General features: G+C 38.4%; 1 protein-coding gene across 19 annotated transcripts in view; it reads right to left on the bottom strand.

Annotated features, from left to right (window-relative positions):
• Window positions 1-12,906, bottom strand: part of DOCK9 (dedicator of cytokinesis 9) — a 157,403-nt gene that overhangs the window by 78,773 nt on the left and 65,724 nt on the right. For 18 of the 19 annotated variants that reach the window (XM_044429166.1, XM_044429168.1, XM_044429172.1 and 15 more), the window contains exons 8-15: window positions 10,173-10,347; window positions 8,643-8,710; window positions 4,835-4,909; window positions 4,610-4,750; window positions 3,819-4,022; window positions 3,605-3,727; window positions 1,415-1,497; window positions 933-1,055 (exon numbers count right to left, since the gene is read on the bottom strand). In XM_044429166.1, coding sequence (XP_044285101.1) covers window positions 933-1,055; window positions 1,415-1,497; window positions 3,605-3,727; window positions 3,819-4,022; window positions 4,610-4,750; window positions 4,835-4,909; window positions 8,643-8,710; window positions 10,173-10,347 — 992 coding nt within the window. Of the gene's footprint in view, window positions 1-932; window positions 1,056-1,414; window positions 1,498-3,604; window positions 3,728-3,818; window positions 4,023-4,609; window positions 4,751-4,834; window positions 4,910-8,642; window positions 8,711-10,172; window positions 10,348-12,906 lie in introns of those variants that run through there. The other variant, XM_044429186.1, reaches the window with a different exon arrangement.

Below are 12,906 nucleotides of genomic sequence, written 5' to 3'. Positions count from 1 at the left end.
AGGCACCAGGATAAAGGGCTTCCAGACTTGCCTGGGAAGGCCATTTCAGAAAGTAACATTGGGTGACTATTGCATGGCCATTTAGCAATTGAGCTAGAGTTCTGCAAGGTACCATCTTGTCTCCAATGCTTTTCGACACTTAGAAGAAGCCATTTGGAATGGTCATTTGGTAATCTGGAGCTAAGTGCCAATCACACACCATTTAATCTTGTCTTTGGGTCTTTTATATAAACATTTAATTATTCTAGTGATGCTTAAGTTGAAAAAATTGCACACAAGTGCTTTAAATTAAGTATCCAGCCTAACTACTTGTAAAAATATGTGGAAGGGTAGTTTCTTCCAGATTTCCATTGTTGCACTGGAATATCAATCCAATAATTACTGTAGGTTTTCATATACAAGAATTAAAAAGACTAATTTTGTTGTTTAAGCAGAACTGTAGCATTTGCTTCTATGGTTTGTCTTAAATTAATTCTGTTTGTCTATAATTCCCCTATAAAGTCACTAAAATACAGCACAGGACCTGAAATAAGCTATGACAATAATTCGGTTTGCACGACATGACAGCCGACCATGGCTTAATTTACCTGTGGAAACTGTTGCACTGTGTTGGACTTTCACAGGTACCATTTTTGCCTGGTGCTCCCAGGCACTTGCTCTGTCATGGCTGCTTGTGTCACACAAAGCCAGATAGAAATGGTTGTTTGACGGTTAGACTAAAATATGCCATCTAATTTGTTCCAGTTACATGGGCACAAGCCTTGACATTACTGGAAGGCTGAAGGTGAGGAGGACAGCAACCAAACCACTCTAAACAACATACAAATTTTGAGCATAAATGTAATATGTAGAAGAGAAATAATTTACTTATTGCCATTTTAATACATCCTAATAAATTTGATTTCTGTGAATTAAAAAAACAAAGCACTCACTTTCTGAAATCAGCTAACAATTTAAGCATGTCTTCATTTGACAGCTTGTTACTGTCTTGTTTGTAAAGTGCTGAAAATCGTGCATTCTTGTCCAGTGTTCCAGATGTATCCTTAAACAGTGTCCTGAAAAGTAAATTCATACTTAGGAACCTTATTACAGAACTGCCACAGTGGGAAAAAAAATCTATCTAGGAAACTTTGACCCACTGAAATATACTTAACTGGCTGCAAGAAAGCCAGGCAGAGTTTGTCATCTAAAAATACATGTCATCACCTACACAATAGATTTGCCTAAAATAGCATCTATTCTTTTCTGAATTCTTTGACGAGAATCTAATAAAGTGTGGACAAATTTAACTCTGTTACCCAACATCCGCAAATAATTCTGTCACAAATACTTTTGAGTTTATACCAAACCAATAGGCACATTTAAATAAATCTACTTAGAAGAAGAATAGTTTAAGAAGAGCCTCCTTCATTACCTAGCTGCCCAAGCAAATGGCATTCTGTACTGTCCTAGCCGCTGGCACGCCTGCTTTGCATTTTTCAGAACCTTCTGGGCAACCTATAAATGACCATAAAAGTCAGTCAATCGTAAGCACAGATTTTGGTCTATACCAACACATGAAATGTCCATGCCGAGTGCAAGTGCACACACACATACACACACATATACAAGCACCTTGTGATAACTACTGTCACCATTTAACTGGGTTTTCTTCTTTTCTACTTTTTCTTAAGTTATTTAATTGTACAAGAAAGCATGTTTTGCCATTCTTACCTAGGAGCGTAAGTGTAAGCACCAGAAGTATTAGACAAAATCAGCTGTATTACATCTTCAGTAACATTTTTCTCTATTTTCCATACATTTCAAGCATTTCACTTTAGAAACAGATCTTAACTGGCAAAGCAGGATTTTATTTATTTATTTGTCAATTTATATCCTGCCTTTTTCCTACAAAGGGCTCAAGGCAGCTTACAACATTTTATGCCCTCAGCATTTCTCATTTTTATATTGCATCATTCTTGGACAGTTTGAAAAAAGGTTCAGAAATTCAGGTGGGATTCATTGATTAAACTCAGAACAGGAATATAAGAAAAGTCATAGAAAAGTCAAGAAAAACCATAGATCAGACTAAAGGTTTACATAGTCTAGTGTCCTGTTTGCGCAATGGCCAGCAAGAAGCTCATAGAAATGTTACAAACAAGACATGAGCATAACAGCTTTCTCCTGCTTGATTCTTCAGCTATTTGCAAACACACGCATACTGCCTTCTATACTGGAGGTACTGTATAGTCATTGTGACTAGAAGCCACTGATAGTTTTGCCCTCCATTCATCTGTCTAATCCTGTTTCAAAGTTGGTAATGGACCTGTGGAAGAAAATTCCATAGTTTAACTATGGACTGTATGAATATGTATTTCCTTCATGTGTTGTCCTGAATGTACACATCAGCTTCTATTATGATGCCTTGGGATCAGTTCAGTTATCATGAAACTGAACCTCCAAACCATTTCTGAAAAGCTCTCAAACATGGAACTGGCTCCACCTTACTTATCCAGTGATTCCTCTTCCATTCCTCAGTTTTCGCTAACTTTACAATTTTCTCAAGGTTACAGTTTTTAGTCCCACATTAAAATAACTTGGACTGGGAGACTTTGGGAGGCACAAACTTAATAATGTATGATTGTGAGAATCAAAACTCTCATTCTCTTCTTTATCTGCTCATTGAAAGGAGAACATTGCTGAAATATTAGCACTGATAAAAAGATTGTTTAAATACGTATAAACTTTAATAAGTTTACAAAAGTATGGGATTAATGAAGACATTCACACAGAATATTCATAAGGGAATCATAGCCATGTTATAATATTACACAATATACCATGTCAGAATAGTTTCTTTTGAGCTTTTTGAATGCAAGCTTATCAATTATATCATTAAAATCAGTAAGTCAGTTTATCATTTTCTACAGCAGAAAATGCTTAAGATCAGACAACTGATATTGGGACATTGTTTACTATAGATCATTCTTTATCCTTTTTAGTCCAGAAAATGATCTTTTGGTTAGGTACACCCCTTATTTTTATTGTTACAAAATGAAATAAAGTTAATGGTCATTTAAATAATTGGCAGGAGGCCAAGGTCCCTCTAGATTATGAGACCCTGGGCTGCAGCATGCATAGCACATATGTAAGTCTGGTACTGGCACTGATGTCTGACTATTGGTGGCATGAAGCAGGTTTACAAGCCACAGTTACTAATCATGGTTTGCCAATTCTGATATGATGGCTACTCCGCTTAGAAAAAAACAGGAACTGAAAAAGGAAAGCAGTACACAAGAGGAGAAAAGAGAGGGAACCTGCAAGCCACTACTGGTCTCTAGACAATGTTTGAGAAGAGCAGGTCTGAACTGATTCTTAATGCTCAAGGAAGATATCACATTGCAGTATACATTTTTCCCTTGTTTGACAATGGGTACAGGAGGTAAACTGAAATTCAAATACAAAAAGTTGAATTAGGCCTTGAATATGTATATTACATTTCATCTTGATATTTCCATCTTCACTGGAGTTACTGCATTATAAGGAAGACTTACAAATAAAATGCCAAAGAGTTAAGTTAAATGCAAAGTTTCTTTTAATTCAGCTAACAAATATGAGACTATACCTTAGAAGAATCAGAACTTTTCATATATGGCTCAGCACAGTGGGTAATGCTTCCTTGCAAAACTTTTTCAATTCTGGCCACTAGAAATATATCAGGATGTGGACACGTTACTGAGAATATTCCCTAAAAATAAATGGTTTGATTTATTGATACTGAAATAAAAATATGGCTCCTTACTCTGCAATGAAAGTGAAACTGACTTTTCTATCCATACCTGTTTGGGATATTGCAACATAATATCTGGAATAATATCTTGAATCCGATGCAAGCAATCACTACTGCCATTCAGCAACTGCTGTGCTGTTTTAACTAGCATATGCCTCACTGTGCTGTGATTCAAATCAACATGAAAGTCTGAAGAAATTTTCTGGTTACATTTAATGTCAAATAGTGCCAACGAGATGAAAAATGGCTCTACCTGGACGTTGAAAACAAAAACAGAGAAATAGATGAGAGAGAGAGAAAATGAGAGCACATGTTAACATGATCATAAGCGCAATTATAACTTATAATACTGGATACTGTGACTGAACTGCACATAGAAAGATCACAGTTGTTATACTCTACACTGATTTTTACTTTGTTAATAAAATGTGCTAGAATTATCCATTAGAAATCTGAATTAAGAGAGATAAAGCTTAGCACTTTGTATCAGTTAAAATATGTGTCAGTATTTCAGAACTTTTTAAAAAGCTGTTACTTTATTCAACAATATTGACACCTTATAACCTAAGATGCTGTCCAGATATATTATATAATTAACAAGTAAATGACACTCATCAACAAAATTCCCAATACGCCACACAACTTTTGTACTTCCTCTTCTCTCCAGTTTCTGGTAAGAATTACCCTATTTTGCCCCTGAACTGTATCATAAAACTCTAATAAGCATATCAAGATGCTATTTTATTTTTTGAGATGTTTGTGTTTTCTAAACATCCATTCACATGTCAGAGATTTTTCTTGCATAACTAGGAATTATATAAGTTCACCATTCCAACCTACATTGGTTGTTGGACCTTCCTCATTTTCAGCCACACAACTTTGCAGATTGAAAGATAAATCATTACACTTCACCAGAATTTTCTTCCCAAACTTCTCTTCAAATGGCTTTACTTCTGGCTCAATACCAGAAAAATCAAGTTTCTGAAAAAGAAAATGAATAGTGAAAACAACTTCTCTCTACAAAATCATCTTTAAAAGTGTTATTTCCCCCCTCATTAATCTTACCTGTGCCTCTGGATCCAGGGCAAAGAGTTTAATCCTGCTTTCACTTTTGAATTTTATTTCAGAATCTCTGGAAACCTGCAATATAATGAAACAGACACTTTTAAATAATATTTTATTGTGAACTTAAAAGGTAGGTGCTATATACTGTTGCACTTTTGTCACAAGCAATTCAGTTGTCATTTTACTGATTTAAAAAACAAAAACAATGACACAGTTTATTTACTAAACATTTCAAGAAAAAATGAGTAGCTTAGTACTATTTTTCCTTTTCCCCTTAGTCCTTCCTAAATCAGCTGGATCTCATCAAGACCAGATCTTTGAGAAGCCCAAGGAACGGACATGACCTAAGCCACCTTGAATTCCAAATCATCTTTGCATAGGATGGCGAACTGGAAGGCTGGGCAACTTGAAGTTTTTTATGTAATTTACTATGATTTCAGCTTTATGCCTTTTCTTCCACAGCCATTTATATAAACCAATTTACATAGGAACACAGGAAGCTACCTTACTCCAAGGAAAGTCCTTAGTTCATCCAGCCCAGTATTTCTGACACAGGTTGGAAGCAGCTCTCCAGTTTCAGGTGGGAATTTTCCTACCTTGTCTGGAGTGACAGGAATCAAATCTGTGATCTACTGCATGCAGATACATGCTATAGCAATGAAATATGATTTCTCCCCAATTTCTTTGTCTTGGGTAATTCTGGTATCTTTTTATGAGGTGAGAACAACTGTCTTATGATGATAGCATTTGTTCACCTCCTCCTTCCTTCTGGAAAATGAGATGCACTGAACCAGTGCTTCCAAAGGCAAAACTTCAGAACTTTTACAATCTTAATATTTGGTTTCATTATAAAGTATCAAGAAAGGTAACAGTGTTGGATTGTTAGAGGTTGGAAAACCAAAAAGGTGAGAAGGAGTCAAGGGGCACAATTAAGGAAATAATAAAGAAAAAAGACTTTTTCTTATGAGAAGGCAAATTCCACCAATGGCAGGGGGAAGACAAAGTATACAATGGCTGAGACCAAGCCTAAAATATAAAAATTTAGCAGACAATCCATTGGCCAGTGTAGTCAGAACTGTACACTCCCCCAGGAATAGAGCCTATTTTTGCAAGGCCCATGAATTATTTTTGTACTAAATCACCACCTTTATGACCAATATACATCCTGTTCAGAATTATTTTAGTTCAAAAAGGAAAAAAGAAGGCAATAGTGACAGGAAGCGACTTTAGAACTACTAAGGATTTAGGATTGCAAAATAAACTCTGCACTCAATCTGCTTGAGAAAAAGAATAGGTAAATGTTTCATAAGGTTCAAAACTATCTAATGTTAAATTATAACTATACTTTTTTAAAATGCACAACAATAGATTACTTCAAATGAAAGGCTTCTACATACCAAAACAAATAAGTAAAGAAATGATCGCACAAACGAAGAAAGGAAGGAAAGAAGGAGGAAGGAAAACTAGCAGATTGATAGGAAGAATTGCATTACATTAATTTCATTTTAATACCACCCCATAACCAAAGCTCTCAAGGCAGAGTACAACAATGTAAGAATCGGTATATACTTCACAGGGAGAGGCCAACAAGCAAAATATAAATTGATTCTAAATAGCAACCAAAAGTATAGAGTCCTAGAATGCAGAGGAAAGCAACCCACAAGAAAACTGGAGATGCCAAAATAGCTTCCAGAGTTCATGGAAACAGGAAACAACATTTGTGGCACCAAGTTTAGATATAATAACCAGGTGTTCAGACCCTTAAGGACCAGTCAAATCTGAATTGCTGCGTATAAGCTCAAACATTTCCAACATGTGTGTGTGCGCGCACATGTCAAAAAGTACTAGTCTATAAAAATATATATCCAGTTTAACTTGCAGCTTTTCAAAAGAACATATAATATTACCAAGTTTTTAAAAAGTTGAGCTACAGAATTTAAAGGATACTGTTTTGTGTGCATGTTCTGTTATGATAAGCAGTGAAGACAATACATATCTACTCCTCTGACCATTGGAGTCTGAGTAGAGCAGAAATGAGCAGGACAACCATGGTGTGCTATGCAAATTCAGTCTCTCTTGCAACATACAGGAACCATACTTGCTTGTCAGCGCCTATAGTGGCAGAGGAGACAAGAAAAGCCAGCACATGCTTCTAGCATGAACACAGCTTGCCACTTGTTAAACTGAGGGCTCTGCATGAGAAGGCCCAGGGCTTTTTTTGTCATGGAACGCACCAGAATGGCGTTCCGGCACCCTTTTTTGATGGATTTCTCCAATGGAGTGATTTTGAATCACTTGCGGGCTGCTTGTGTGTCCACGCTGATTGTGAGGGCGCTGCTCAGCTTGGGACGCTGCTTGGCTTGGGATTGGTGTGTGTGGTCGCACGCTGAGTGCTTACTGCCGGCGGCGACCATTATGTTTATGTGTGTAGAGTGACTGAGTTCTGGCACCTTTTATTTTACAAAAAAGCACTGAGAAGGACTAATGTTTTCAGTAGAAGAATCCTCTCTCAGTGATTCTCCTGCCTGGCTTCTGGGATAACCAAACACCATTGGGTAAATAGTTTTTACTATCTTAATCATTTCAATAAGCAAAACCCCACAGCATCTTTGCTTAAAAGTTGTCCTAATGACATAAAGGCAGTTATCTTTACAATAATTTCTTTCCATTAAAAAGATAGGGAAAGACTTAATCCTATCATCTTTGTGGTAGATGCTGTGAGCCCCCAAACTCAGAGGCTTACAAGCGTCCAGTGCATGATACAGCCATAGCTGTGCACACTTCATGTTTATCTAGACAGCTGTTTTTGGCTTCTAGATTTAAGGCTGGAGAAAGGGAGGAATTTACGCTGGGGCATCATTTGGAACTGGCACAAATCTGGAGCTCCAACTTCTTTCCCTCCCTTTGCATGCCTCCCCTCTGAGGCCCAACTACAACCTTGGGGGTAAGGAGTTTGTTTCTTTCCATGCTAGATGCAAAGGGTACAGCAGAGATTCAGTCTTAGAGTTTGAGCACTGATGTTAGAGGACTTTGGTGCTCAGATTCCAAAAAAGATTATGGTTGCCCAAAAGATGTTGGGAGACCATAGTATGGAATCCATTTCAGAGCATTAAATGGTACATATAACAATTAGAGGAATTTGGAGCAGCTGAAAATGAAGGTGGCGGTAAACAGAGGCTTTCATTAATAAGGAGCAGGTCTGATGCTGAAGCTATTATCTGTCTTGAAGTTTGAGCCTCTGAAGATTGCATTTGGTAAAATAGGTGTACTAGTCAGCACATTATGTTTTTCAGCTTTTTAAGAGAGCTAATGGGCCGGGTTATAAATCTAATAAATACATGCATAAATAATTGTATACAGATTTTAAGCATGCAACTTTAACTCACCAACTTTAAAGATTATCATCCTCCACTACAAAAGCTTAGATACTAGCTTCTGCTAGGCTCAAACAGGCTACTCTTAGTACAGAAGAAATCTACTCAGTGACCAGTTGTTAACTTTCCCATTATAGTCCACTATGTTATAAAAACAAAGTGCTAAGGATGACCTCATACTAGATTTTTTTTGTTATGAAAACAAAGGCAAAAAGGAAAAGGCTACAAAAACTTTGTGCCAGTCTCAGAAATATGTTTAAGAAATATATTTGTCTGATAAGTATCCAGCAAAATTAAGTTTATGAAGTTTAGGCAGTATAAATGCTCCCTCCACATGCCTCTATTAATCAGGATTATATTTCATAATCCTGTTACTGACACAGTTAAAAAATAATCCCACAATACCCCAGTTTAAAAGAACCCCAAAATACTACCTTAGCCATTTCAGGAAGATAACTATCTAAACTGGATGAAGAGCTGTCCATCTTGCTTTGTTCATCATCTGAAAATTAATTTTAAAAAAATGGAACTATGAACATAATTACAATAGGAAACTGCTATAACAATACTGTTCTACTTTCTATTGTGGACAACAGGCTAAATATGAGCCAACAATGTGATGCAGCGGCAAAAAGGGAAAATGCTATTTTGGGATGCATTAATAGAATTCTTACTTCCAAATCACAAGAAGTAGTACGAGTAGTTCCCCTATATTCCTCACTAGTCAGACCTTGGAATACTGTGTCAAGTTCTGGGCACCAAGATTCAAGAAAGATGCAGAAAAATTAGAAAGGGTCCTAGAGGAGGGCAATAAAAATGATCTTGGGTTTGGAAACACTGATGTATAAGGCATGTTCAGCTTTGAGAAGAGAAGACTGAGGGAGGAAATGATATTCCTCTATAAGTACTTTGAAGGCTGTCACAAAGAAAGCGGTCAAGATCTCTTCTTGCTGATAACCAGAGTGTAGGACACAAAATAATCAATTCAAGTTGCAACAACCCAAATTCAGGCTAGATATCAGGAAAAGTTTCCTCACTGTCAGAGCAATGCAAAAGAGGAACCAGTTGCCTAGAGATGTCATGGTCTCTCTCATGCTAGAGACATTCAGAAAGAAACTGAGCCGCCCCGAGGTTTTGTTGCGATGGGGGCAGCATAGAAATGTTTTAAACAAACAAACAAACAAACAAACTGGACAGCCATCTGAGTGGGATGGTGTAAATTGGTATCCTGCAACAGCAAGGGTTGGACCTGATAGTCTTCATGACCCCTTCCAACTCTACTATTCGATTCTATCCTAGATGCTGTTGATGTTGAACTGTATCAACATTGTGGTACTCTCTATTAGCCCCTAAAAATGGCTAGCACATTTAGATCATTCTTCAAGGCCCTTCTGAAAGGAGGAAGCCTCAGTCTTACAGTGCCTAATGAAATGTGTATTTACTTATTACCATAATTTGTATCCCACTTTCATAGATAATTGTAATTCCTGATTCATGAAGCGTGACCCTTATTAAAAAGAAAAGACAGAATCATAGTACACAGATGCATCAACAGCATAAGGAGATAAATCCTTCATATTCTGACAAAGAATAATTCTGAAAGCTGGAGACAAGCAAAAGAATGAAAGGCTGTTGCCTTCTTGCACTGCTCAAAAACTTCATCAAGAAATCTGGCTTGCAACTGCTGGAAATGGAATGTTGGACTAGATGCAACTTTAATATGATTATTTTGCCTTTTCTTCATAAGGCACAGTGGGTAACATGACCCTAAACCTAAGAAAAATAAAAAGTTGCATCCTAAGAAACTGTCATCTCTGCAAACCTAAGTGGAAAACTGAGGCTTCAGGGAAAGAATAGTGATCTCAGCTGGACAAACAAATGAACTTCATTTCAGTAATTATGTTAACCTTTATTTTAGTGAATTGCTTGGTCCAAATTTATGAGCAGAAATAACTTGCATTTACCATCATGGGAGTCTCCATTTCTTTTTTCTTGCATTGCAGCTTCAAAATTCAGTTGGAGAATTTTGTTTAGAGTTGTAATCCATTCTTCCATTTCTACTTCACTGTCTGCTGCAAGAAGATAGCTACTCTTGTCTTGCATCTTGAGTTCAAATGCAAAACGTCGGACTTTGTTGTTCTGTAATATAATAAAGGATATTAATGCATCACCTGCAGTAGCTAGGGCATTTTCTTCTTTTCTCTCAGTTTCCTCCTTAATTTTTCATAAAGAATGTAGACATCAAATGCTAGCAAAGACACAAATGCTAGGTCTACATGAACAAATGCAGATACTAGCAATTCATATAATATTTTAATATGAAGAAAACATTTCTATTTGTTTTGACTGTGGAATATAAAGAAACACAAGCACAAAAACTGCAATCTGCTTAAAACAGCTGCTCAGATTCAATTTTCTGTGTCCAAAACTAGAATCCTTCTTAAACTTGCCAAGCAATCAAAAGCTTTGAAAAGGAAAGCAATCAAAAACGTTTCAGAAAGTTCACCATCACTAGAAAATTCCAGGGATTTATGCTGAGCACATTTATTTTAAAAAATGTTAAGCCATGTCAACAATTGGTGGTAAGAAATTGAAATTCAGATGGGAGGGAGTACAAAAAATTCTGATCTAGCATAATTGAATTGTGAGTTGCATTAATGTTATAGAAAAGAAACAACAGCGATGTAACAAATTACACTAAGCAGAGCAGAACAAACTCATGCCCGATACTATTTGCCAGATGAGATCTATAAAAATGACATCTGACTCAATCAAGAAAATAAAAGGCTTCACTTACCTACATTTCCTTAGAATATTAAGAACCTTAGTTTTTCTAGTCCTTAAGGCTGGATATGAAATACAATAATGTAGCTGATTGGCAACATTTCTCTAATGTGCTACTGTAAGGGACTTGAAATGTAGGAGAAGATGCAAGTCAAGGGAGACTTCTGGAGCTACCAGAAATAATTACTAATCAATTACACATAAAGTGAGGGGTGCTGGTGAACAGCAGTAGAGGTTAAGCTAATTGTTGGGTTCCAAGATACAAGTGAATGGCATCTTTACAATGAGAGTGGATCTGAGACACCTATTTGATCGCCATCAGATTTCTGTTGAAATTGAGCAAACCTGTACCTACATGTCATTGCACATATATAGACCATTTAACTTACAAATGGCTATCACATACTAAAGAATGGGATGGGCAGGTTGCTTGCCTCTAACAGTCATTCTTCGAGTGGACATCTGTGCATTCACACACATACGCACTTTGCTGTGGACCACAATGCCTGGATCGGAGAAACTTCCACAGCTCGGTGTCACGGAGTGGGTGGCAGCTTAGCTCCAACCCTGTTCAGGACAGGATAAAGGAATGTCCAGTCCTTCCTCCCTCCTGCCAGTTCCTCAGTTGCCTGAAGACCACGTAGTCTCAGGCGCACGAGGGAGCCAAAGACCTGTAAAGGAGGCATAGCTGTCCGTACCCGGCCCGAGGGCAACACAGAGCTTTGGGCTGACAACAGCCAGGACAGGGGGGCGGTGTTGTGTGAATGCACAGATAACCACTCGGAGAACAATAGTTACAGGTAAGCAACCGTCCTTTCTTCTTCATGATCTTTGTGTATCACACACATTTGAGCGACTAGCAACCCTACTGTCCCAGAAGAGGAGACTGTTGATACTGGAGGATCAAGGAGAGCACTGCCCTGTTGAATGCACAGTCCTGCCTGGCACAGATGTCTAGCCGGTAGTGGCAAACAAAGGTCAGGGGCAGAGACCATGTCACAGCTCTGCAGATCTCATGCAGTGAGATGCCAGCTAGGAGCATGGTAGATAAGGCCTGTGTGCAGATGGAGTGGGGACAAGGGAATCTTTGCCAGAGGAATGGTGCTGGAGACCCACTTTGATAACCTCTGGCTTCAGACAGGCTCTCCCACCTTGTGGCCTTTGTAGCATATGAACAGACAATCAGAGTGGCACAATAACTCTGTTTGGATCTTTTAGAAGGCGAGGGACCTGTGGACATCGAGGAGATGAAGCATGGCCACGATTGGGATGGCAGAGTTGGGAAAGAAGCTGGGGAGGACAATGTCCTGGTTGATGTGGAACTGCCTCAGCCACCAGGGGGTGAGCAGGATGCAGCTGATCCTGTCCCCCTGGATTTTGGCCACTACCCTGGTGATCAGGGGGAAAGGAGGGAAGGTGCAGTAGAGCTTCCTCCCATTTGAGGAGAAAGCGTCCTCCATGGACGCCCCGCCCTGCCCTGTCCTGGTACAGAAGTGTTCACAATTGCATTCTGGAGGGTGGCAAAGAAGTCCACCTTGGGGTGTCCCCATCTCTCACAGCATGTGTCAAAGGCAGAGGACTCCAGTTCCCACTTGTGCGGGACGGAGGAAGAGTGGCTCAGGGAGTCTGCCAGGGTGTTTAGGCAGCCTGCTACGTGAAGAAGGGGAGAGAGGTAGTGGTAGTGGCCTCGTCTTGAGTAACAACTCAAACAACAGCGAAGAATATATATAGGAAAATAGATAGAGAAAAGAATATATTGTGTGTGTATATACTTTAGGGGAAGAGAGAGAGACAGAGAGAAAGAGACAGACAGAGAGAGATGACAAGCTCGTAAGTGAGCAGAAGGTCCGATTGGTGAAGTGACTCAAAATGTGGTCAAAGGAAAACTGAGGGACTGGGCAGAAGCCCCCCGTT

This window comes from Varanus komodoensis, unplaced genomic scaffold, assembly GCF_004798865.1.
Source record: "Varanus komodoensis strain SLA01 unplaced genomic scaffold, ASM479886v1 scaffold2, whole genome shotgun sequence".
NCBI lineage: Eukaryota > Metazoa > Chordata > Lepidosauria > Squamata > Varanidae > Varanus > Varanus komodoensis.
The sequence above is the reverse complement of the archived record's forward strand: the minus strand, read 5'-3'. Positions and strand labels throughout refer to the sequence as shown.